The 25,811-nt window shown below is 36.3% G+C and overlaps 1 protein-coding gene across 3 annotated transcripts in view; it reads right to left on the bottom strand.

The window, feature by feature from the left end:
* tiam1b (TIAM Rac1 associated GEF 1b) overlaps window positions 1-25,811 on the bottom strand; it is an 89,862-nt gene that overhangs the window by 31,256 nt on the left and 32,795 nt on the right. For all 3 annotated transcript variants that reach the window (XM_065282145.1, XM_065282147.2, XM_065282144.2), the window contains exons 2-16: window positions 22,623-22,721; window positions 21,523-22,457; window positions 17,275-17,484; window positions 16,921-17,191; window positions 15,124-15,296; window positions 14,560-14,784; window positions 12,265-12,450; window positions 9,844-9,990; window positions 9,585-9,659; window positions 9,126-9,296; window positions 6,492-6,596; window positions 4,194-4,275; window positions 3,890-3,976; window positions 552-764; window positions 362-462 (exon numbers count right to left, since the gene is read on the bottom strand). In XM_065282145.1, coding sequence (XP_065138217.1) covers window positions 362-462; window positions 552-764; window positions 3,890-3,976; window positions 4,194-4,275; window positions 6,492-6,596; window positions 9,126-9,296; window positions 9,585-9,659; window positions 9,844-9,990; window positions 12,265-12,450; window positions 14,560-14,784; window positions 15,124-15,296; window positions 16,921-17,191; window positions 17,275-17,484; window positions 21,523-22,410 — 2,934 coding nt within the window. In that variant the 5' untranslated portion in view covers window positions 22,411-22,457; window positions 22,623-22,721. The remainder of the gene's footprint in view (window positions 1-361; window positions 463-551; window positions 765-3,889; window positions 3,977-4,193; window positions 4,276-6,491; window positions 6,597-9,125; window positions 9,297-9,584; window positions 9,660-9,843; window positions 9,991-12,264; window positions 12,451-14,559; window positions 14,785-15,123; window positions 15,297-16,920; window positions 17,192-17,274; window positions 17,485-21,522; window positions 22,458-22,622; window positions 22,722-25,811) is intronic.

Genomic DNA, 25,811 nt, shown 5'->3' with positions numbered 1-25,811 from the left:
ACATACAGAGAGACAAACAGACAGAGATAGAGAGAGAGACATACAGACAGATTGATTGACTTAGATCATGGTCAGATGTGTCAGCCTGCCTTTAAATTAAACAAACTGATTAAAGTGGAAACATCCCTCCATTTAAAAACAGAAGAGACGACAGATGGTGAAGTATTTCTGCAGCAAGATTCTTTACTCAGACTTCAGAGTTTTGGAGGTTTGGCTGTACAAGATTCGGCAAATGTGAACAAAGCCCACGCATTAGCACAAAAATGTCCCAGAGTTACGGACTGAGCTGCACTACAGCTTCACACAGATTAAAGTATCCTGAAACAGAACAAGCTATTAGGTAAGCAGGACTTATTATCACCTTTCCATAGTCATCAAACTCAGCGAAGAGCTCCAAGTCATCCTCTAAACTGTCTCCTGACGTCTCCACGATCAAACCAACACCATCGTCAAGAATCTCCTCTGTGAAAAGACAAACATCAGCATGACCACAATGATACAAAGGTAGATATGATGGGTAGGTTATAAATGAGACTATAATGGTGTCTGACCTTGACTCTGAGAGAAGATATCCGTGTAAAGGTTGTCCACAGCATCCGAGCGTCTTGGAGGCAGAAAGCAAAGCTGTCGGCGTTCAACAGGGGGCAGCGTGTTGACAGTGAGCGAGAGAGAGACCTGAGCGAAGGCCACCTTCATGTCATTGAAGGTCAAAGTGCGAGCGTCTTTCCCGTTCAACTGCAGAATCTCATCTCCTGCGTTCAGACCTGTGACCAGTTCAATAAATATGGAAATAGGCCATGAATAATTAAATTCTGTAATATTACCGTCATACATATTTCCCTAGACATGTGCAGTTGATAAAAAGAGATGCAATGGGAACCTGATGTGCTTTATTAACCAAAAAGAAATTATGAAAATATTTTTCACGTAAAATGGATGTGGTAAAAATCTTCTGCAGTGGACTAGCAGATGGCACAGATGCTTAAAATCCATCAAGTGTCCTGCTGATGTAGATCTGATTTTTCTCATAATTGAATGCCTTCCTTCGATCTCTAAATACAACCGTAAAAGCTCTGTTAATAAATTCAGCTCTGGTTACATTGGTCACGATGTGAATAATAGCTCAATCCCCCTTCCGCGTTCTCTCTAATGTGACGGCCAGCGGCAAAATAAAATAGATGTAATATATAACTAATGATATTCCCTAGATTTTTCCATTTCGTCCTGCTTCTTTCCTTTCTGCCTGTGGGTTTGACCCAGTTCCTGAGGTGATGTGAAATGTCAGCAATAAGCCAATGTCAGATTTGATCAGGCAGACGTCCTCGGAGGGATGAAAATCTCTTTGGCACATTCCCAAGAGTATGAAAGTCAATGTAAAAAATGCAATAATCTGCTTTGTTGGTAATTAAAGGGACAGTTCGCCCAATCTGTCATCATCTGCTCACTCATTTAATCTTGCTTATTCAAAACAACTTTATATTCATTAGTTGGGACATAAAAGACACTCAACTTTAGTCACTCTTTACTTTAGATTACATTTTTTTTCTCTAAACAATGAAAGTAAAGGGTTACTGTGATTGACAGTCCATAACATCTAAAATATGTAACAGAGTTTGGAACAAGATGAGGATGAACGGACATAAAAATTGGAGGAGGTTACGTTTTATTCCAATGTGATTTTGCCCATGTAAGTTTAGTTTAGTGTGGCTTGGGCTTCAATCTTTCTTTTTACTAATAATCAAATGTTTTATATAAGTCACGTTGTGTAAAATGTTTTCCCACTTAGAAATCATGGAGGGGTCTTAAATTGTCATCGTATGGGCATGTCCACTGTTAGAGACATAATCTAAAAAAAATCCAGAAATCACAATGTATGATTTTTTAACTATTTATTTGTATGACACAGCTGCAAATAAGTATTTGAACACCTGTCTATTAGCTAGAATTCTGACCCTTTAAAATGTCCACCTCCACTCCATTTATTATCCTAAATTAGATTCGCCTGTTTGAGGTCATTAGCTGCATAAAGACGCCTGTCCACCCCATACAATCAGTAAGAATCCAACTACTTACATGGCCAAGACCAAAGAGCTGTCCAAAGACACTAGAGACAAAATTGTACACCTCTACAAGGCTGGAAAAGGCTACGGGGAAATTGCCAAGTAGCTTGGTGAAAAAAGGTCCACTGTTGGATCAATCATTAAAAAATGGATGAAGCTAAACATGACTGTCAATCTCCCTCGGACTGGGGCTCCATGCAAGATCTCACCTCGTTGGGTCTCAATGATTCTAAGAAAGGTGATAAATCAGCCCAGAACTACACGGGAGGAGCTGGTCAATGACCTGAAAAGAGCTGGGACCACCGTTTCCAAGGTACCTGTTGGTAATCCACCAAGACGTCATGGTTTGAAATCATGCTTGGCACGGAAGGTTCCCCTGCTTAAACCAGCACATGTCCAGGCCCGTCTTAAGTTTGCCAATGACCATTTGGATGATCCAGAGGAGTCATGGGAGAAAGTCATGTGGTCAGATGAGACCAAAATAGAACTTTTTGGTAATAATTCCACTAAATGTGTTTGGAGGAAGAAGAATGATGAGTACAATCCCAAGAACACCATCCCTACCGTGAAGCATGGGGGTGGTAGCATCATTCTTTGGGGGTGTTTTTCTGCACATGGGACAGGGCGACTGCACTGTATTAAGGAAAGGATGACCAGGGCCATGTATTGCGAGATTTTTGGGAACAACTTCCTTCCCTCAGTTAGAGCTTTGAGATGGGTCGAGGCTGGGTCTTCCAACATGACAATGACCCGAAACACACAGCCAGGATAACCAAGGAGTGGCTCTGTAAGAAGCATATCAAGGTTCTGGCGTGGCCTAGCCAGTCTCCAGACCTAAACCCAATAGAGAATCTTTGGAGGGAGCTCAAACTCTGTGTTTCTGAGCGACAGGCCAGAAACCTGACTGATATAGAGAAGATCTGTGTGGAGGAGTGGGCCAAAATCCCTCCTGCAGTGTGTGCAAACCTAGTGAAAAACTACAGGAAACGTTTGACCTCTGTAATTGCAAACAAAGGCTACTGTACCAAATATTAACATTGATTTTCTCCTTTATTCAAATACTTATTTGCAGCTGTATCATACAAATAAATAGTTAAAAAAAATCATACATTGTTATTTCTGGATTTTTTTAAAATTATGTCTCTCACAGTGGACATGCACCTACAATGACAAAAATGATTACGCATGAGATTATGCGAGTATCTGGCAAACACGAGGGTCTCTTTTATCATAAACCCTTAGAGGCGTCTGCAGCAGGCACTTATTTTGACAAGACACGTGATGCACACAGGATCTCTCGACGTGCAGAACACATATTTTGAATAAAGGAAACACAAACATGACGGGTACATGTTGTGACGAACTTCGCATCGAGCGCCCTCTAAAAATGAAGTCACCAGCCGCCACTGTTAACTAAGCACGTAATATAAAAATATTGCTAAATAATCAAATCGGATTGAATCGTAATCGCATCGAAGAAGTGTATTAGCAAAAATCGCATTGCTGGCGGAGAAAATAGTTTTGAATCGTAATGAATTGTCTGATTTACACCCTTGCATGATATACGTTCTTTAAAAACGCACACATATCCAATTCCAGTATGACGCTTCAGCAAATCAAGCTGTATCCGTTTCTCTGCTCCCTTTTCATTTTTCATTTAAAAGATATCTGTACCGTTTGACTCTCAGAAATCCGCTCAAGCTCATGTTATATAACAAAAGCAGAACAGCACAGATATCACAGCGCTTACAGCACGGATTCATTTCCAGTAAGAGTGAGGGACAGAGATTAAAAAAAGGGAATAATTGATGAAAAAACAGCTAATGAACCTTTAGCAAATGCTAATCCTCCGGCTCTAACATCAGTGATATACAGCTGCTGTATGTCGTCCTCTTCAACCACAGAGATAGAGAAACCTGAGAGAGCGAGAGATAGATAGAGCAAGAGAGAGAGAGAGAATCACTTATCCCATTGTGGTCGTTCAAATTGCAACCTTTTACTTACTGTAACTACACACTGTCACATATTCAGCTATCATATTCAAGCATTTATATAAGTATACTCTCTTCTTCAACAACTATTCTGTATGAACAGGTCGGGATTTAATGCCCATAATGGATTTCGGGCACTCACCGTATCCAATCATACAGGACTCATCCCGATCAAACTGGATCACCTTCCTGATCTTACAGCACAGCTCAATTTCCTTATACAGCTATAAAGAGAGACATCATTCATTAATATTCAACTGAACAAATCTTTGATATTTCACATTCAAGAGCAATATAAACAAATGGGAGCAGTCATAGACACACACACATGATGAAGTGAAGGGGTGAGAGTGAAAGAAAACAGGATGGTTTTATTGGCAGACAGACACTTTTTCCTTGTTTGAAAAATTATGAAACATTATGGAGACTAAACAGAAGCTCGAACTTCTGACAGGTGCTGCAGAGCTTCGCAAAAGTAAGTTTCAAAGCTTTTACACAGCAAAAAATTATTTATTTAGTATTTTTGTCTTGTTTTCAGTAAAAAATATCAAAAAATATTTAAATTAAGATGCTTTTTCTTGATGAGCAAGACGACCCAAGAAAATAAGTCTAGTTTTTAGACCAAAAATATCAAATTTGAGTGATTTTGTGCATAAATCTAAAAATATTTTTTTAAACACTTAATTCAAGAAAAATTTGCTTATCCCATTGGCAGATTTTTTTTGCTTGTTTTATGCACAAAATAACTTACATTTGATATTTTTGGTCTAAAAACTAGACTTATTTTCTTGGGTTGTTTTGCTTATCAAGAAAAAGCATTTTTATTTAAGAATTTTTAGATATTTTTACTGAAAACAAGACAAAATTACATTGCCGTGTAAAAGGCCCATACACTCCAAAAAAGGATTTCCAAGAATACATTTCTTAGTATTTTTGTCTTGTTTTCAGTAAAAATATCTAAAAATTTTATAATTAAGATGCTTTTTCTTAATAAGCAAAACAACCCAAGAAAATAAGTCTAGTTTTTAGACAAAAAATATCAAATTTAAGTGATTTTGTGCATAAAACAAGCAAAAAAATCTAAAAATTAATTTTTATTAAACACTAAATTCTAGAAAAAATGTAAGAAAAATATGCTTACACCATTGGCAGATTTTTTTGCTTGTTTATGCACAAAATAACTTACATTTGATATTTTCGGTCTAAAAACTAGACTTATTTTCTTGGGTCGTTTTGCTTATCAAGAAAAATCATCTTAATTTAAGAATTTTTAGATATTTTTACTGAAAACAAGACAAAATTAAATTGCAGTGTAAAAGGCCCATACACATATTTTTGTCTTGTTTACAGTAAAAATATCTAAAAATTCTTAAATTAACATGCCTTTTCTTGATGAGCAAAACGAGTTTTTAGACCCCCCCAAAAAAACATTAGGTGATTTTGTGCATAAAACAAGCAAAAAAAAATTGCCATTGGGTAACCAAAAATATCTTGAACATTTTTTTAAACACTAAATTCAAGAAAAAATCAGATTTTTTGCTTGTTTTATGCACAAAATCACTTAAATTTGATATTTTTGGTCTAAAACTAGACTCATTTTCTTGGGTCATTTTGCTCATCAAGAAAAAGAATCTTAATTTAAAAATTTTAAGGAAAAACAAAACAAAAATACTAAAAAAAAATGTTTTGTCTTGGCAGTGTGTGAACACAACCACCCTACAATTAAAAAAATATTTTTTTAATCCCATTAAACCAGAGTGGTCTCATTAGACATGCTGTTTTGATTCTCTTATTAATGTGACATCACAAAAGCCCTGCCCATAGCCACTGACTGACTGGTTCTTTTACCCAAAAGCTTTTCTAAAATGTTTGTTAGCACAATGTAGCGTTCATGCGGCTAATACATTTTTTTTTTCACAGGAATCAGATGTGCTATAATAAATGATCTGTGGGGTATTTTTAACTGAAACTTCACAGACACATTCAAGGCACACCTGAGACTTATATTACATCTTGTAAAATGGGAATGAAATTGACCGGGACACATTACAGGCCCCATGAGTGAGCATCATAGCTCATTGTGTCTAGCACACGCAAGCAATAAGCGCGTGGGTAAGCGTTTACCCCAAGGACCGCCAATCACGATTGTGCAAATTCAAACTTGCCATGTAAGGAAGCATAATTCCTTACGTTTTGTAAACGATGGGACGTGTTTGACTGTGTGTAAGCAATCTCTTTTCTGCTCGTTTATTAGACAGTGACACCATCTGGTCTGTGTATGACCATTAATTTGGTATCTGTTTCTTTAACAGGGCCTGAATATAACACGACTGTTACAGTTTGACAGAGAGGCTTGATGGAGCTGACGGCCCAGCAGGATAAAAGTGATGAGAGAAGATTTAAGCAGCGGGTGGGAGAGAAAATTCAACTCCAAACCTACCAGATCATAAATATCCTCCTCGGGTTTAGGGATGTAGAACTGCACTTGGTTCTCAATGAGAAATTTAAGCCGCACATAGTGTTTTGTAGGGTCCAGTTGGTGAGCCTGTAGAAAGAAAGTGTGAGATGAAAGAAGACACACATTTAATGAACAAACCATCCTTCTGAGCTTTTCCAGCAGCAAGCAATTTTGGCTAAAACAAGGCTAAATTTGGGGTGCCAGTGAATAAACAATGTGTATACTTTTAAACATTATAAAAGAAATGAAATCAAACACCTTGAACACCTGTTGACTTTGCTTACATGTTGGAATATCATACATCTTTAAGTTATTTTTGCAAAAAAATCATAACCAAATTCAAGGTTATTTAAGGTAGAAGTGCCGAATACTCATAGCCGGACGATATTGGGTCTAAAGTTAGCCGTCATTTCAACGTCTCGTTTTTGCTTGCTGGGTTGTTATTGGACCGTATCTGTTACTTCGTGGGCCAGATGGAGAGAAATGACAAGCTGAAAAGACCCAAATGCTGATATCAGACAGACTGCGGCATGTTTTCGGGGAGTTTGATAGCGAGAGGCGAGCAGACGAATAAAGCAGGTTGCTTTATACAGTGAGGTCACGTGTTTGAGTCCTGAGGGATGCTTAATTTCAGCTGTGACCTTCAAACATTCACTGAACACTGAAGTAAACCTCTGAATACACAAAAAGTGGCATAAAAGTAGCTAAAGAGTTAAATACAGTAAATACTAGGGCTGTCAAAGGATTAATCACGATTAATCGCATACAAAATAAAAGTCTGTGTTTGCATAATATATTTGTGTGTGTATTGTATGTAATTATTATTATGTATATATACTGTAAATACACACATACAGGTAAAAATTTAAGAAAAATGTAATTAATGTATAAAATATTTAATATATATATATATAAAGATGTAAATGTTTCTTAATTCCATACTTGCATTTGTGTGTATTTATACAAAATAATTACACACAGTGCACACACATATACTATGTAAAACAAACTTTTATTTTGTATGTGATTTATCGCGATTCATCTTTTAAAAGTCCTAGTAAACACACTAAATACTAAAAATAAACTAAATATCTGAAGTCAAAAATAAGCTGTTATGATTGTCAAATCGCTCACTTCAAAAATGACTTTCTTACTTAGTATTTTTGTCTTGTTTTCAGTAAAAATATCTAAATATCAAATTCTTAAATTAAGATGTATTTTCTTTATGAGCAAAATAAGTCTAGTTTTTAGAAAAAAAATATAAACTTTAAGTAAATTAGTGCTTTAAACCAGCAAAAAAAAAAAATCTGCCAATGGGGTAAGAAAAATTCATTTTATTCAGTTTACTTTTTTCATAAACACTTAACTCTTTCTCAGCCAATGATGAGTTATCTCGTCAATTAAGAGAAAACATTTGCATAACAAAGTGTTCTTGATAAATATTTATGTTAATCTGCTATACCGCAATTATCCACTTACCCAATTTAGCCAAAATGTTATTACTAATTTTAAACTCTGTATATATATATATATATATATATATATATATATATGTATATATGTAAAGAAAAATACCCATATTTAAGAGTTTATAAGCTGAGAAAAAATATAGATAGGACACTGCAAAAATTATAAAAAAAAAAAAAATGTTTTTAGTATTTTTGTCTTGTTTTCAGTAAAAAATATCTAACAAATCTTAAATTAAGATGCTTTTTCTTGACGAGCAAAACAACCAAATTTAGGTGATTTTGTGCAAAAAAACAAGTAAAAAAATCTGCCAATGGGTTTAGCAAATTTTTCTTGAATTTAGTGTTCAAGAAAAATTTTCAAGATTTTTTTGCTTACCCCATTGGCAGATTTTTTTGTTTGTTTTATGCACAAAATCACTTAAATTTGATATTTTTGGTCTAAAAACTAGACTTATTTTCTTGGGTGGTTTTGCTTATCAAGAAAAAGCATCTTAATTTAAGTATGTTTAGATATTTTTACTGAAAACAACACAAAAATACTAAGAACATTTTTCTTCCACGTTTTGTTTATTGTTTGTTTAAAAGGAGAGGGTCTGTTCTTTCATTTGATATATTTGTATGTTTATATATTTTTAGAAGAAAATTTTCCTGGAAGGCATTTTGTGAAACTTTTGTGAAAATCACAAAAAAATTTGTCGAGGGACTTTTCATAAATGGCTGGTGGGGAATGAGTTCATTCAAAAAAAAATTTCCTACCCCATTGGCAATTTTTTTGCTTGTTTTAAGCACAAATTCGCTAAATTTGTTATTGTTTCTCTAATTTTTATTTTTTGTCTAAAAACTACACTTATTTTCCTAGGTTATTTTGTTCATCAAGAAAGTACATCTTAATTTAAGAATTGTTAGATATTTTTACTGAAAATAAGACAAAAATACAAAGTAAGAAAGTCAATTTTTGCAGTGCTTCATACCAGCAAAGATCACAATGTTGTTCATCAGGACTGGATAAGTTACCGAACACCAATTCTACAGATTCATATTTTGATTAAAGTTCATGAAATAATGAATTAATAATGAATAACTGAATTGTGGCCCATAAAGGCCGCAGTTTATAATGTTTCTAGCATGAGCATTTTGCTGGCCTTACCTTGCAGATGGTTTCGAGCATATCTAAGGCTGATTCTCCAGGGTGGATGATGGCTAACACAGGCTGATCGTTTGGCAGGCACACCCATGATGGAGTGAGATGGTCTTTGGACCAGAGGTCTTGCTCTGTGCTGGGTCTTGGCAGACCTTTCACCGGCGTCTTTGTTTCTTTCTGTAGCGTGACAAATGATATACGGAGAAGCGACAGCTGTGATGGAAGCTTTCAGTGATGTATTTTTCATGTGAACTGATGATAACCTTCATCCCACTTTCAAAGAGCTCTTACTTTAGTACTCACACTATTTCTGCAGTATGCACACTGTGTGCAACATGCTATTTTTTGTATGCATGAATTACTAAATTTTTTAAATGCACAGCAAAGAGTGCATCAAAACAAAACCTAGAGTATCAGCCCAGAGCAAATCTCCAGTAACAGAGAGAAAGACAGTCAGACACTTACTGTTGTTTCTCTGTCAGATCCCTCAAACAGATCTTCAGTAGGACTTTTAACAGGATCTTCACCTTCTGCAAAAACCTGTTTGAAAAAGCATCTACAATTTAAAACAATCCCAACAAATCTAACACCAGTCAAAAACTGTGCATATTATGTTTAGGATGTGTTGCTTACCTGTTTAATTGTGTGTATGTGTGTGCGGGTGTGTCTCTTTGTGTGTGCACCTGTGTGGTTTACCGGAGTAATAGTGGTGTATGTGTGTTACCTGGTTAATAGTGGGGTGTGCTTTGCTCTTTCTCTTGGAGTGAGTGTCCAGACCCCACAGTGATGAGAAGCGACTCTTGCGTTTGCTGGTTGAGCGTGACATGGCCTGTGTCCGTCGTCTCACGCCAGTCTCGGTGCGAGCCGCCACCTACAGTACAAACACAGAGATGATAGTGTGAAATTTTTCTTGTTTTACAGTTTAGCTAAATATCATAAATCTAAACTTCTTTAAAACGACATTTTACTGAAAAAGTCATATATTATTTTCAGTAAAATAAAATCAAATACAATTTAAATTAACAAATTCAATATGTAATAAATTAAATGTATAATAAATTAATAAATTAAATGTATAATAAATTAAATGTATAATAAAATAATAAATTAAATGTATAATAAAATAATAAATTAAATTTATAATAAAATAATAAATTAAGTTCTATTTACATTAATAAATTCAATTTATAACAAATTAAATTTATAATAAATTAATACATTAAATTTATAATAAAATACTAAATTAAATACAATTTAGTTTATAAATTAAATGTATAATAAATTAAATGTATAATAAATTAATAAATTAAATGTATAATAAATTAATAAATTCCATTTATACTAAAATTTATAAATTCCATTTATAATAAATGAATACATTAAATGTATAATAAATGAATACATTAAATTTATAATAAATAAATAGATTACATTTTTAATAAATAAATAAATTAAATTTTTAATAAATAAATAAATTAAATTTATAATAAATAAAATGTATAATAAATTAATAAATTAAATGTATAATAAATTAATAAATAAAATTTATAATAAATTAATACATTCAAATTATAATAAATTAATACATTCAATTTTAAATTAATAAATACAAAATATAATAAATTAAATTTATAATAAATTAATAAATTCCATTCATAATAAATGAATACATTAAATTTATAATAAATAAATTAATTAATTTTTTAATAAATAAATTAATTAATTTTTTAATAAATAAATAAATTACATTTATAATAAATTAAATGTATAATAAATTAATAAATTAAATGTATAATAAATTAATAAATTAAATTTATAATAAATTAATACATTCAAATTATAATAAATTAATACATTCAATTTATAATAAATTAATAAATACAAAATATAATAAATTAATAAATACAAAATATAATAAATTAAATTTATAATAAATTAATAAATTCCATTCATAATAAATGAATACATTCAATTTATAATAAATAAATACATTCAATTTAAAATAAATTAATACATTTAATTTATAATAAATTAATTAATTCAAAATATAATAAATTACATTTATAATAAATTAATAAATTACATTACATTTATAATAAATTAATTTTTATCCTATTTTTTCTATATCCTATATACTCAAGAACACATTTATCTTGTTTTAAGGACTTTAGATGCTTTACCACAAAAAAATCCTGTAGTAAAAAATTATTTTTTATTTTATTAAGTCTGTTACAAACATTTACACACTGCTGATGTTTACATAAACACTTAAAGGATACTACAGATCAGGAATCCAAAAAGAGCCATAAAACACTGATACCACTTCAGTCTGTATTAAGTTTTTGGCTGAGCTCATTTCTGTGTCATTTAAAAATTGGACACGCCTGTTGTGTTGAATGCACTGTGGCATTTCTGGGTCACCTGATGCAGAAAAGCTCTCTGGTCCCATCAAAATACAGCCCTTCACTTCTCTGAACAGAGCTATTATTTAAAAAATAAAACACACAAGGCCAAATGCACTTCATCTGAAACCAACACTTATCCTCTACTCCTCTCTCTCTCTCTCTCTCTCTCTCTCTCTCTTTCTCGATGTGAATATTAAAGAACATCTACCCCCTCCATCCAAAAATACCCATAAACTACAAAGACAAAAATAAAATCTGTATCTCTGTGTTGTCCAGCTCCTACACAAAATCTGAGGATGGTATTGATTAGCTGTAACTGTGGTCCACAAGAGAAAACACACCAGCCAACAGAAAATGCATTACCACTTACACACAACACTGAGGTTTGGAGTGAAACAGGTTACCACAAAAACATTTTGGATGAAAATAAAGCGATACCAATGCTCTCGATGAACCTCAAGCTACATTTTCAAAATGTTATGCATTTACAGTGCATTATAACGTATACATTTTGATCAGTATGTGGTTCTCAGGGTTTGAACCCATGACCTTTGCACTGTTAATGCAATGCTTTACCACTGAGCTATACAAAATCTTTATAGATAGATTAATGTGCTATCAGTCAAACCCATGGTCTAGTAGTTTGCCAAACCGTTCTGTTCCTGGTACCCCTAAACATTTCTGTCCTTTAAAAAAAAAGAAAGAAATCAATGCAAAAATTAAAACTGAGGAATAATTACCAGTGCATGAAAGGATGAGACAGAGAAGATGCCCAGTCGTCCCATGGCCAGTTTGGTGGGACGAGAGGCAAAAGCCAGCAAGCGCTTGGGGTTGGGAAGCTCGCCGCCCTGCAGGCTGGACAGATAACAGCGGAACCGGAATAAATCCATGTGGAACTGCTCTAAATTCTGCTCCCACAGGAAAATCTGAGGTAAAGAGGGAGACAAAAGTTAGGAAAATGTTTACAGCGGTTTCCAAAATCTTAAGCAGCTCCATTAAACATACTTTGTGGTATTAAAAGAGAAGAAAATCCATTTCAAAACTGACCAACTGCAAAAACTTAAGCCATTTCTTGGCATCTAAAAGCTTTTGTGGCTTGTGTTTACTCTGATTTGATAGACACATCTTATAAAATAGCGTTTCTGGGCCAGTGGATTGGGTTTATTTCCTACGGCGTCTCCTCCCAGCCACTCTTAGATGGATGTTTTTTTGGGAAAAACCAGCGGAGGGGGCAGACGTCCTGGAAACGCACAAAGCAGCTACACATTCCACTGGCACAGAGGTCTCGCAACTCGTCCCCGCTGTCATTTACAGGGGCACAATGCGTAACCCGAGGCCGCCAAAATTAAATACCCACACAAACGTACAAGGGCAGGCACCGGCGACCCTCCCACCGCTGGGCTGTGAGCCATTCTGATTTCCCGAGTAAACATCCACTGAGCAGAACATAAACTTTTGCAGCGATTGTGGTGGGTGAATAAATGTTCTGTCAACAGTGCGCCATCAGAATTACAGTGATGAAAATCTGATAAACAGATCAGCGAGACAATATTGGGGACCTACCCCTTGAGGACAAAGGACGTTTTTGCTGTAACGCATTACGATACTGATACAATAATTATGAGACAGCACACAGAAATGGCAGTTTTTCGCAAAACTAACATGTCATAGCCACTGTAATCATATTTTTATCTTTCCATGTAATATTTTTGTCAAACCCATACAGGTAAATGTATAATGCTGATTTCACACATTACATGTGCTGACACTCCCAGGTGCTTTATCACGTGTTAAAGTGAGTTGTAATGTACTTCCATTATATTGAACTCCACATCTACATTACACTACACTTGTGTGTTCATACCAGTTTAGAATGACATGACGATGAATAAATAATGACTGAATTTTAATTTCTGGCTGAGCTATTACTTAAAAAGTGTTTTTAGTGTTCAATAAATTGTTAAATACACTAAGTATGTAGTAATAATGGATGTGAGTTGCCATCCTAGATAAAATGACCTGACTAAGAAACAACTTGACTATAAGAACCAAATCAACGCAGAGATTTGAAGAAACAAATCGACTCAGATAAACTTCAGATAAACAACTTTACTCAGTGAAACGAAAACTCGAAGAAACAACTTGATTCAGAGAAAAGTATCAACTCAGAGACTCAGAAAAGCAAATCGATTCGAAAATTAAGTGAAAAAACTCGACACAAGAGAAACAAATCGACTCAGAGAAATAACTCGACCCTGAGACTCAGAAAAAACAAATCGGCTCAGAGAAACGAATTCACTCGGAGACTCAGAGAAATTAATCAATTCAGAAACTCAGAAACAACTCCGCCCAGAGAAACGAATCAACTTAAAAAAAATGAATCAATTTGGAGACTCAGAGAAGCAACTCGATTTGAAAACTCAGAAACAACTCGACTCAGAAAAAACGAATCGGCTCAGAGAATCAGAAAAAAGCAACTCGATTAGAACATTTTAAGAAACAACTTTACTCAGAGAAACTAATCGACTCAGAGAAACAAATCGACTCAGAGAAACAAATCAACTCAGAGAAAAAAATCGACTCAGAGACTTCAGATAAACAACTTTACTCAGTGAAACAAAAACTCGAGGAAACAACTTGATTAATAGTAAAGTATCAACTCAGAGACTCAGAAAAGCAAATCGATTCGAAAATTAAGTGAAACAACTCGACACAAGAGAAACGAATCGACTCAGAGAAATAACTCGACCCTGAGACTCAGAAAAAACAAATCGACTCAGAGAAACGAATTGACTCGGAGACTCAGAGAAATTAATCAATTCAGAAACTCAGAAACAACTCGACTCAGAGAAACGAATCAACTTTTAAAAAATGAATCAATTTGGAGACTCAGAGAAGCAATTCGATTCAGAAAAAACGAATCGGCTCAGACAATCAGAAAAGCAACTCGATTAGAACATTTTAAGAAACAACTTGACTCAGAGAAACTAATCGACTCAGAGAAACTAATCGACTCAGAGAAACAAATCAGTGACCTGCTCTAGGATGGTCTTCCTCTTCTTGGTGTCGGTTACAGCCGACAGCTGCATATCTCCCATTTTCTTCATCTTTTCGTCCATGTCGATCTTCTGCTCCAGCTTACGGATCTCTGCTCGCAGGAGACGCACAGTATCTTCACGGTGGTGTAGCCGAGCGACGGCTGCGGCGCAGGCTGAGTGGATCGCCGTGATCCAGTTTTCCAACTCCGTCTGACTGCAGGTCTGTGCAGAAAGGTCAAGGGTCAAAGATTAGACATGGTTGTAATGACAAGTGACACATGCTGTGTTTAGAACAGCATACTACCAAATGTATACTTTTAATACCTGCATTATAAAGTATGCACACTGTGCCCAAAACAACAGGACACCTAGAATACTATTCTGGCCAAAATAATGCTACTCACCTTCAATTTCTATTCACTGTATACCTTTGTGTTGAAAAAAGCTAAATATACATTGTAATGTATACATATATACATGTACATACTATTTTAAAAATAGTACTCAGTATACAGTATACACTGTGTGGATAGATCAACATTTGTTTTCCTCCAAAGTTACCTGAAAGAGGAACGAATCTCCGAGTGAGTTACTGAGACAGAAGACGAAATCTTTTTTGGGGTGTTCGGGGACGGCCTGCACTATGCTGTTTTCAGCCCACACTGCGTGTTTAGGGACACTGTTGTGATCGATGCTCGACCGCCCGTCGGTCTCGTAGAAAAACAGTGTGCATCCTGGAAAGACAAATTAAGGTACGCACTCAAGCATCAGAAATTCACAGTTGTTCACGGTGAGTTAAATTAACACAACAGCCTGTCGCTCACTCTCTGTTACCAAGGCAACAGAAGTGAAGCAGGAGATCTAATGAGTTTATTGATTAAATTCTGCCCTCCAGTGGCCACAAAAAAGTGCAGCATTGCACTTTTCAATTCAATTTAATACATAAACACTTATTGCCTTGATAGATAATTAAATGTATTGGGATTGGTATTGGCAAGTTTTCTAAAATGTCATTCGCTGGTATTCAGTTACAGGGAACAATGTGTGAAATACGATTCAAGTTTTAAAGGTGCCAAAGAATGCATTGAAATAATATTTTTAATTGTTTTCTGATATCTACATAAAAGGTCTGTGACTTTATTAAGTGCAAAAATTATCCAGAGACGGATTAAATGAAATGGTCTATTATTACCTTATTTGAAAGGGTCATGAATAATAATGTTGAGCTCTGCTCTGATTGGCTGTTTCACAGAGCAGCTCTGTGTGTATGTAAATGTCGTGTTTGAGCCTGTATCAGACAAAAATACTGAATTTGAAGAATAATCAACTGTTTGGAGATTGTTAATTAACATTTGTGAGTGTTAAGTTTGTGTATTTTCAGTATGGACCTGCAAAACGTAACGTCAATAGCAGACCTTCAGCCTAAACGCTAGCATATAGCATTAACTAGCATATAACGCTAATTCGTCAGTCACAACTTTGTTTTTAGCATTGTAACAACATTAATTTAAGGTGTAATTGAATGTTGGGGGCGTACATCTCAACTCTAACGTCACAGTTGGTGCTATGTTGAGATTGGTCTGTTTTCCAGGGGTCTTTTGCATGCATGAGATTTACATAAGAAGGAGGAAACAATCCCGTTTGAGGCTCACGATATGAGGCTCACAACTCTCAGGATTTCCACACCTTAGTTAACTTCAAATTCAAGGACCTATGGCAAGGGAGACGCAGCGTCTCATTCCCTTCTCAGGGAACAACGGTTACATACGTAACCCGAGACGTTTTCATTTGTCAAACACAACTATGCAAAAAAGCATTTTGGTACGAATCAACATTCGCATACAGAAGATATAAGCATTTAAAGCGAACAGTTTAGCACGTGTGCTTAAAAAGTCTGGAATTTTTATGATATTATCCACTACACAGGGAATAATATGGATTTTTTTCCATAAAACTTCTTGCATAAAATAATTTCATGACCTGTATCTTTGTATGTATATTTTCAAAAACTTGAATTTTTCCCTCAGATTCACAAACTTTCAAGGACCCGTGGGAACCCTGAACTCTTATTATTCTTTTATGCCTACATAAATACAGTTTTACACTCTATGGCACCTTTAAATCTCTGTTGGGAAACCTACAAGAAATATAAAATCATAACAATATTTGCCAGACATAAGATGAATGTTTCTGAATGACGGGCGTTTCAATTCGACTGAAATCTGAAGAGCTTTTCAGGTCCTGCCCTTATGAAACAACAAAACCTAATCTTTCTTTATTTGTGTTATAACGTTTCATTGGATGTTGTAAAACCTGTTTACAGTCTCAGGATCTTTTCAAAAACAACAAAACACGCACCTTTGAGAGACACCCAATAGCTCTTCCACTTGCGGCGAGGAGCGAGTTCCACCTTCTTGTTTTTTTTATGCACCAGGAAGTTTTTGACAGCGAGGCGTCCGGCTTTGCGCACGGTGCCCTGCGCGGCCACGTTCAGCAGCGGGTCCGTGTGGTAGGCGGAGCTCAGGGTCAGGTGACTCTGCTCGTCGCTGAAGGCGGAGCTTCTCTCTTCGGGCAACTCTGCCCGGCACGCGCTCTGCTCCAACTCTTGACGAAAGTTCTCATAGACACCCTAATCACAAAGAATAGTTGTGATTAGTTTATTTGTTGCAAAAGTATTAGTTTTGATTCAATGATTAGTCAGAAATAAGTCACCAGCGTGCGTTCTGAAGGTCCCGTCCCCGCACCGCTGCTGCTCCCGCTGTCACTTCCAGTGAAGGCTCCCCCTGCTGACGTGGAGTATGCGGAAAAAGATGCGGACATGGTCTTGTAGTGTCGCACCTGGTGCTGAGACGCCTCACTCTCTCCTGTCAAGCCATCGATGCCGCTGTCCTCATAGTCACTGCCGTCTCCTGATGTGACATCCTGGATGCATAAAGGTGAAAGGTCAGCGTGAGAGATGGTATGGTAGGACTTATCACTGATCCATTATCAGGGCTAGTATCAGATATAAGTTTGATATAATAGATATAATAATTATATATAATTGTTTACCTTGAAATTAAATTTTTCATTGTTAGAAGGCACTCAAACTTTGTTATGCAGGCAGAGATTATACATAGACGAGACATACGTTGTGTCCGAAATCAAATGTGTTTAAAACTAAAGTAATACATGTAAACCAGAACTGTGACTGTCTGGTTTCTGTTCTCTATCTCACAATCATGTTTCATTAGCATGACAAAAGCGTCTTGATTTTCACAGAAGTTTAACTCCTGTATCTGGATCATCAGAGACGGGCCAGAGGAAAATAACAGCAAACATACTGTACAGAGTAGACACATGTGACAGCCATACCCATAATGCATTTCACATGTAATTATACTTGCATATCAGTTCTGTGAAGGTATCAGATGGTAATACCTTAGTACATGGATACATTTTGTTTTGTTTACTGGAATGGGCAGTATATTTTTAGAAAGTAATACAGTCTAATGTAAAGCAATAGTGTGAATTCACACACACATATATATATATATATATATATATATATATATATATATACTGTACAGTACTGTGCAAAAGTTTTAGGCCACCATGCTACCATTAGATTTGTTGTTTTTGCAATGTTATAGTGATCTTATAGATGGTTTCAGCAGTAACAACATAAACAAGCGGCGTTCATGGTCAACACGTAACTTCCGGTAAACTCTGCTAAGACTAAATAACAACAAAGTACTTTAAACGTAGTTTATTTATATAACAAGCAAAATAAACAACACGTAGATTACTTAGGAAACCAAAACATTTGTTATTTTGGATGAGGTATTTGTTCGAGAGTTCAGTTTAGCAACTAGTCAGACCATTAAAAAACTGAAACCGGAAGTAAAGTTCGGACCAGACGCGTATCGTGTCACCGCACGTTTTTTTTATTTAGTTTGTGTACATATTTCCTGTATTTTCTGTTTGTATCTTAAAAAAATAAAATAAATATGGATGGACATTTAAACATTTATAAAACAACAAAGCTGGTTATGGTACAGTACTGTACAATCTCTCTGCATGAGAGGAATCTGATGGATTCTGGGGGTTTAACCGCAGCAGACATTTATAACAAGACTGACATTCTCCACTACACACCTTCACTAAAACTATGACTGTGTACATTAACATACGGTTACTATACAGTTACAGGGAAAGTTCAACCAAAACTGAAAAATCATGTGAGAGTCATTATTCGCTGAAAATCCATTCCTCCACTATAATGCTTGAATTTTATTTACATATTCAGACTCAATGTTGCATTAGGCTATGGAAACAATGCCTTTTTGGGTTGACATTTAAACCTTTAGCTGCCATAAATATTTAAGTTGAATCAAATTGGTTGTGCAAGTTGTTTCAATTCGATATTTTAAACATTGATGAGTGATAAGTCATTTAAAAATAAATGTAAGAGCTGTCCGATCTGAAAACAACTTGAACTGACATACCTTAAAATACATCGATGCCCTTTGTTTTGCTTTAAAATGCACACAAGTTATGTTTTTAGTAAGGTATATTTGTTAAAACTAGTTATATTTCCTAATTAAACTAAGGCCTAGTCCTGGCTTAAGATAATCTCTGTCCAGGAAACCACCCCATAAAGTTGAAATTACTAATATGTGACGCTGGACCACAAATCCACTTATAAGTTGAACGGGTGTTTGAAGCAATAGCCAACAATATAATGTATGCATCAAATTTATACTTTTTTTTAAATGCAACACTTACTTTTATTTTTGTCTTGTTTTAGTATAAATATCTAAAACTTCTTAAATCAAGAATCTGATTTAAGAAAATAATTTAATTTAGAAAATATCATATTTAAGCTCATTTGTGCTAAAACAAGCAAAAAAAAAAATCTTGAATTTCTCTTGAATTAAGTGTTTAGGAAAAAAAATTTAGTTTTTTTCTTATCCCATTGGCAGATTTCTTTTAGCTTGTTTCATGCACAAATTCATTAGAATGTGATTTTTTTTGTCTAAAAACTAAACTTATTTTCTTATGTCATTTTCCTCATCAAGAAAATGCATCTTGATTTAATGAATTTTTAGATTCATTAAAGGTAGGGTAAAAGATTTGATCCTGAAACATTTTTAGTTATGCTGGTTAAAAGTCTCCTCACATCCTGATAGCAATCACTGTGTTAAGTTGTTTAAATGTATTTGTAAAAATTTATGTCATCTGTGAAAGGCGTAGGACCAAAAAATGTTCAACAAATCATAGATTTCGGTCCGAACGGACGTTTCCTTTTATGTCCCTCATACGTAAGCGTAATTTGAATTCCCACCGCGCAGCGAGTCCACGCAGATACCATACGTCATCGGCGCGTTCACGTGCGCTCTGTCTGTAAATATCGAGAACACCAAACTTTTCTGCTGAAATGACAACCTACACAGGAGCAACAAAACTAAATGCATCTTTTATAACAACAACAGCAAAAACTGCCTGAATCAGCAAGAGAAAAAAATCCAAATTAACATCTGTAACTTTACTGCTTTACCACGAGATGCAAACAGCTACAGGAGGCAAAGGGTCTGAAAGGGTCGTTGCACTGTTTATTTTGGTAAGGTAGGTACGCGATATGTTTGTATTGAGATGGATTCAGATATTCTACTTTGATGAAACGTTGTGTTGCTTATGAAATTTGTGTTCGTTTAAGGATTAGCATAGCGATATAGTTACTACGTCTACACAACCGAACGTGTGCTTAAACTAATTCTAATGTAAACCAGTTGTTTATGTTGGTTATTTTGGAAGTGTTATTCACTTTGTACTGCAAAGTTTTCTCACTGGTGAATGAGACATGAGACGTGACCGTCTGATCTGTGCGTGTTCATGTGTTTGGAAAGAGGCGTGACTTTGGAGAGCGATTTGACTTGAGGGTGGGATCGGGATTTCATTGCTAGGCGGCTACCGTTAGCATTTTCCAAAATGTGTTACCCTACCTTTAAAACAAGACAAAAAATGAAAACAAGACAAAAATACTAAGTAAGAAAGTCATTGTTTGCAGTGCAAAACATTATTCGGATATTAAGTAAAGATCAAAAATGTATTTATCATTAGTAATATGTGTTGCTAATTTGGACAATTTTAAAGACGATTTTCTCAGTATGTCGATATTTTTTTTTTGCACCCTCAGATTGAACTTTTTTAAATAGTTGTATCACGGCCAAATATTGTCTTATCCTAACAAACCATACATCAATGGGAATCTTATTTATTCAGATGATGTATAAATATCAATTTTATGACTGGTTTTGTGGTCCATGGTCCAAATAGTAAATTGACATACTTCACATACTTGATTATACTTGTTACAGATGTTACAAAAATGTAACACTATACTGCATATTTTAAATTTAAGTTAGTATGTGAATGTTGTCATACAAAATGTTGTGAAAAAAGTTGCATTTTAACGTAAACAGGTGAAAAACTCCCCACAGTTAACATTAACCCTGAGGGTGTAAATATAATTAGTGTTTTCTTGCATAAGATGCATTCTTCACATAGTGACTGCCAGCGAGCTGTATGAAATGTGACCCTGCCTGTAAAAACCGAGCAAAAATTCATTTTTTGTGGTTTACTGTTTTCTACATAAAATCATCCTACGTAATGTAAAGAACATTCGGTGCAAATATAACCTTGATATATTTAATTTTGACTGAGTAATGTCATGTCAAAGATTGAAATCAATGTAAAATCAAACTTTAATGTTCATAATCAAAAAAATTAGATGAGACTTCAGCCTGGATTTCACAAAGATGGCAACACCTTGTTACAATATTGCTTAAATTTAAAGGGGGTATGTTTCAATTTATTTAGGCTTTACACTTAATAACAATTCTGACATTTTCCTCCTAAGGATTTCTTGAGAGGAAACAAATATCTTTTTTGTGAATCTATAAATCTATCTGTGCTCACCTGTATGGTTTGTGCCCGCCTCCCTTGCATAACTCCTTGGTGAATGGTCGGTCCCTCAGACAAGCAATGTGAGCGTCGACAGGGCAATGTATACGCTCCATAGGCGGCACCATCATCTTCACACACCGCTAATATTTTATCATCCTCGCCGTCTCTACCAGTGGCGCCTCCCTTGTGCCATTTTATGTAACGTCCATGCGGCGGCCTGCAGGTGGGACTTTTTGGTCCGTACAGTTCATCTAAAGAATTGGCACGGTTTGTATCCAACAACTCCAAATCTTGCGGAGACGATTGTAAAAGGTCCCCGCAGACTGTAAAGTCCTTCTCGTCCGGTGTATCCCCAATCTCCTCCGTGCTTGTCAGATTCTCCTGGCTCAGATCGGATAAAGACACTTCCAGCGAGTCTTCTCTCCACATATCTGCAGACTTGGAGCGTTTCTTCTTAAAGCTAGCACCTTCTTGGGAACCGTCTCTTGTCTGTTGGGTCTGGTCCTCTGGCGGCTCTTCCTCCTCCTTAGCAGGCTGTTTGGGGGTGACGTTATGGGTCGCTGCGGGTGAATGGGCTGGATGGTTGTGGAAGGACACCGGTCTGAGGTTCATTGCCATACGGTCAACCCAAATGGGGCTGCTGAAGTCGGGTAGCATGTCGGAGTCGTTGAATGGCTCCAGGCCGTGGTCGGCCAGCGACTGCGGGATGCTGGGAGTGCTGCTGGAGCGTGTGCTGGTTTCAGAGTTGCGGTGCTCTGGTTTTCCAGATGGTGTTCGACGGGAACAGTACGTCTGCTTGTTGGACAGACGGAGCGAGCGGGACATGTGCTTACGGGAGAGGTGACGCTGCCCGTCTCCGTAGTAACCATGACTGCCGCTGTGACTTTCTGCGTTACCCATGACTTAGTATGTGCGGCGGATGTTAAAATGCTCAGAGGTCATGCAACCTTGAGAAAAAAGAGGGTACAGCTAAATTTATAGAAAAAGCATTACTTCAGTATTACAGTAATGAGAATAATCTCTGTCAATAACCTTTTTAAGATATGAGAATGACATCAAAACATAAGAATATAATTAAATCATTCAATTCATAATTCAATATATTTTTTTACCTGCGGTACGGCAATGATATTACAGTCATGACTGATTTCACTTGGCATACAGATCACGTCCTGCATTCATGCCCTCCTGCATCAGATGACTTCCAAACACTGGGAGAGAGAGACAGAGAGAGAATCAGAAATTTGCTAGTCAGAAAATCCACACACAGCAGTATGTGAGGCAGAATAAGGGGACATTGTTGTTGTGAGATAAAATTAGGTGTAGTGCAGAAACTCCTGTGACAGAATGAGAGCTAAGAGAGAGATTAAAGGGATTCACCACTGTGGCTGGAGACCACACACATGTTCAGGACAACCTTAACAAACACAAGATGACAGACTTAACATGAGAGAGTGTGTGGTCAGAGATATTTCAACACGTGCTTACCGCTGCTGCCAACATAAAGCTTCATGAATGTATATATGAAATCCAAAATGGCCATTTCTCATACAGTAAAATAAGCAGACACTGCCAAATGTCTAATGAATAACATGGTTGCAAGTGAAATGACTGAACTAAGGACACCCCTGACATTCGTATGCTGAAAGACAGTATACAATAAATTAGTTCTCCTCTTGTTCTCTTTCAGAAGCTTTGGATTTTTATAAACAGAGAGCACTTACACTAAGGTTAGTTAACTCACACTGAATGCTTAACAGTTTAAATCAAGAGTCTGTGCTAAAGAGTATGTGCTGATTCATGGGTCTGTGCTGATTCAAGAGTCTGTGCAGATTCCCAGGCCTGTGCTGATTCAAGAGTCTGAGCTGAATCAAGAGTCTGTGCAGATTCACAGGCCTGTGCTGATTCAAGAGTCTGTGCTGAATCGCCATTCTGTGCTGATTCGCTAGTCTGTGCTCAATCACTAGCCTGTGCTGATTCACTAGCATGTGCTCAATCACTAGCCTGTGCTCATTCACTAGTCTGTGCTGATTTACTAGTCTGTGCTTATTCACTAGCCTTTGCTCATTCACAAGTATGTGCTGATTCAAGAGTTTGTGCTCATTCACTAGCCTGTGCTGATTCACTAATCTGTGCTGATTTACTAGTATGTGCTCATTCCCTGGTCTGTGCAGATTCAAGAGTCTGTGCTGATTCACTAGTCTGCGCTGATTTACTAGCATGTGCTCATTCACTAGTCTGTGCAGATTCCCAGGCCTGTGCTGATTCAAGAGTCTGAGCTGAATCAAGAGTCTGTGCAGATTCACAGGCCTGTGCTGATTCAAGAGTCTGTGCTGAATCGCCATTCTGTGCTGATTCGCTAGTCTGTGCTCAATCACTAGCCTGTGCTGATTCACTAGCATGTGCTCAATCACTAGCCTGTGCTCATTCACTAGTCTGTGCTGATTTACTAGTCTGTGCTTATTCACTAGCCTTTGCTCATTCACAAGTATGTGCTGATTCAAGAGTTTGTGCTCATTCACTAGCCTGTGCTGATTCACTAATCTGTGCTGATTTACTAGTATGTGCTCATTCCCTGGTCTGTGCAGATTCAAGAGTCTGTGCTGATTCACTAGTCTGCGCTGATTTACTAGCATGTGCTCATTCACTAGTCTGTGCAGATTCAAGAGTCTGTGCTGAATCAAGAGTCTGTGCAGATTCACGAGCATGTGCTGATTCAAGAGTTTGCGCTGATTCAAGAGTTTGTGCAGATTCACAATCTGTGCCGAATCAAGAGTCTGTGCCGATTTACTAGTCTGTGCTGATTCACTAGTCTGTGCTCATTCACTAGTCTGTGCAGATTCGAGAGTTTTTGCAGATTCGAGAGTCTGTGCTGATTTAAGAATCTGTGCTGAATCAAGAGTTTGTGTGCTGAATCAAAAGTGTGTGTGCTGAATCAAAAGTGTGTGTGCTGAATCAAACGTGTGTGTGCTGATTCACAAGTCTATGCTGTTTCACTAGTTTGTGCTGATTCACTTGTCTGTGCTCATTCACTAGTCTGTGCAGATTCAAGAGTTTTTGCAGATTCGAGAGTCTGTGCTGATTTAAGAATCTGTGCTGAATCAAGAGTTTGTGTGCTGAATCAAAAGTGTGTGTGCTGAATCAAAAGTGTTTGCTGAATCAAAAGTGTATGTGCTGATTCACAGGTCTGTGCTGAATCAAGAGTCTTTGCCGAATAAAATATCTGTGCTGCTGATTCAAGAGGTTGTGCTAATTCAGATTCAGGAATCTCTGACAGTGGAAAAGTGATGCTGCAAAGGACGTAAACTATTTAAGATCACGATGGTGTCTCAAAAAACACGGCACTCAGAACAGACCAACAAGACCTGAACTTCCACTTTCATCACACATGTGGTGGGCCTTTTTTAGTATAGCAGACAGAGATGCAAATGTGCAAATGTGTATGCAAATAGAGCAAGGAGATTCATTTTTAGTGAATTACCCAGACAAAACATTAAAGCAGCAGTCTGAAAGTAAATCCTCAGTCCTGCGTTCCACATCTCGTTTTTACACAGACCTTTTGTTTGATGGGCAATAAAACATTCTGAACATTAAAATGCACAAAACTCCAGGAAACACAAACACAGAGAAATTCCCCCATGTCACTGTGGAAACCAAGCCAGATCTTTACTCGTATAGTGTTTGTGTGTGGGGGGGAGTTACTTGCAAGCCCATCAAGATAAAACTAAAATAGAAATCACTTCAGCAAAGGGCCATCAATATTCTAAAGATTTAGAGATCTCACACAACAACACAGCTCATGGGTGAAACATCAGCTCAACATGCCCACAGGCATCAGTTTAAAAGAGCTGCCAACATCTTCTGCCCTATATAGGAATACAGAAATGTGAAAAGGTCCACTTGTACAAAACAATATTTTACTATAATGTTAAATCCGCTTGGCTTAAATAAACATCTTGTCCTATAAGACTCGTTAGCCTGAGCAGGAGAGATCGCCTGCTCCCTACAGGTTTAGAGAAAGAACAGCATCCTTTAGCTTTAAGTTTAAGTTTAATATTGTTTCAGTCATTTAATTTATCTGTGGTGTTTACTATTCAGTACAACAAACGTGCAACATTACATCAAACAAACCTACCAGTCTAGCACCAAACTATAAAATCATGTTGGTAGTTGCATGCAACTCTAAGCCAAACCTACCACATTCATTTCAATTCAAACAGTTTTTCTTTTATCCTGTTCTTTGTGTTATTGAAATGGACTGCGTGTGCCTATAAATAAAACTTAATATGGCTATTATAAAC

The sequence above is a fragment of the Paramisgurnus dabryanus genome, chromosome 8 (assembly GCF_030506205.2).
Source record: "Paramisgurnus dabryanus chromosome 8, PD_genome_1.1, whole genome shotgun sequence".
In the NCBI taxonomy this organism is placed as follows: Eukaryota; Metazoa; Chordata; class Actinopteri; order Cypriniformes; family Cobitidae; genus Paramisgurnus; species Paramisgurnus dabryanus.
The sequence above is the reverse complement of the archived record's forward strand: the minus strand, read 5'-3'. Positions and strand labels throughout refer to the sequence as shown.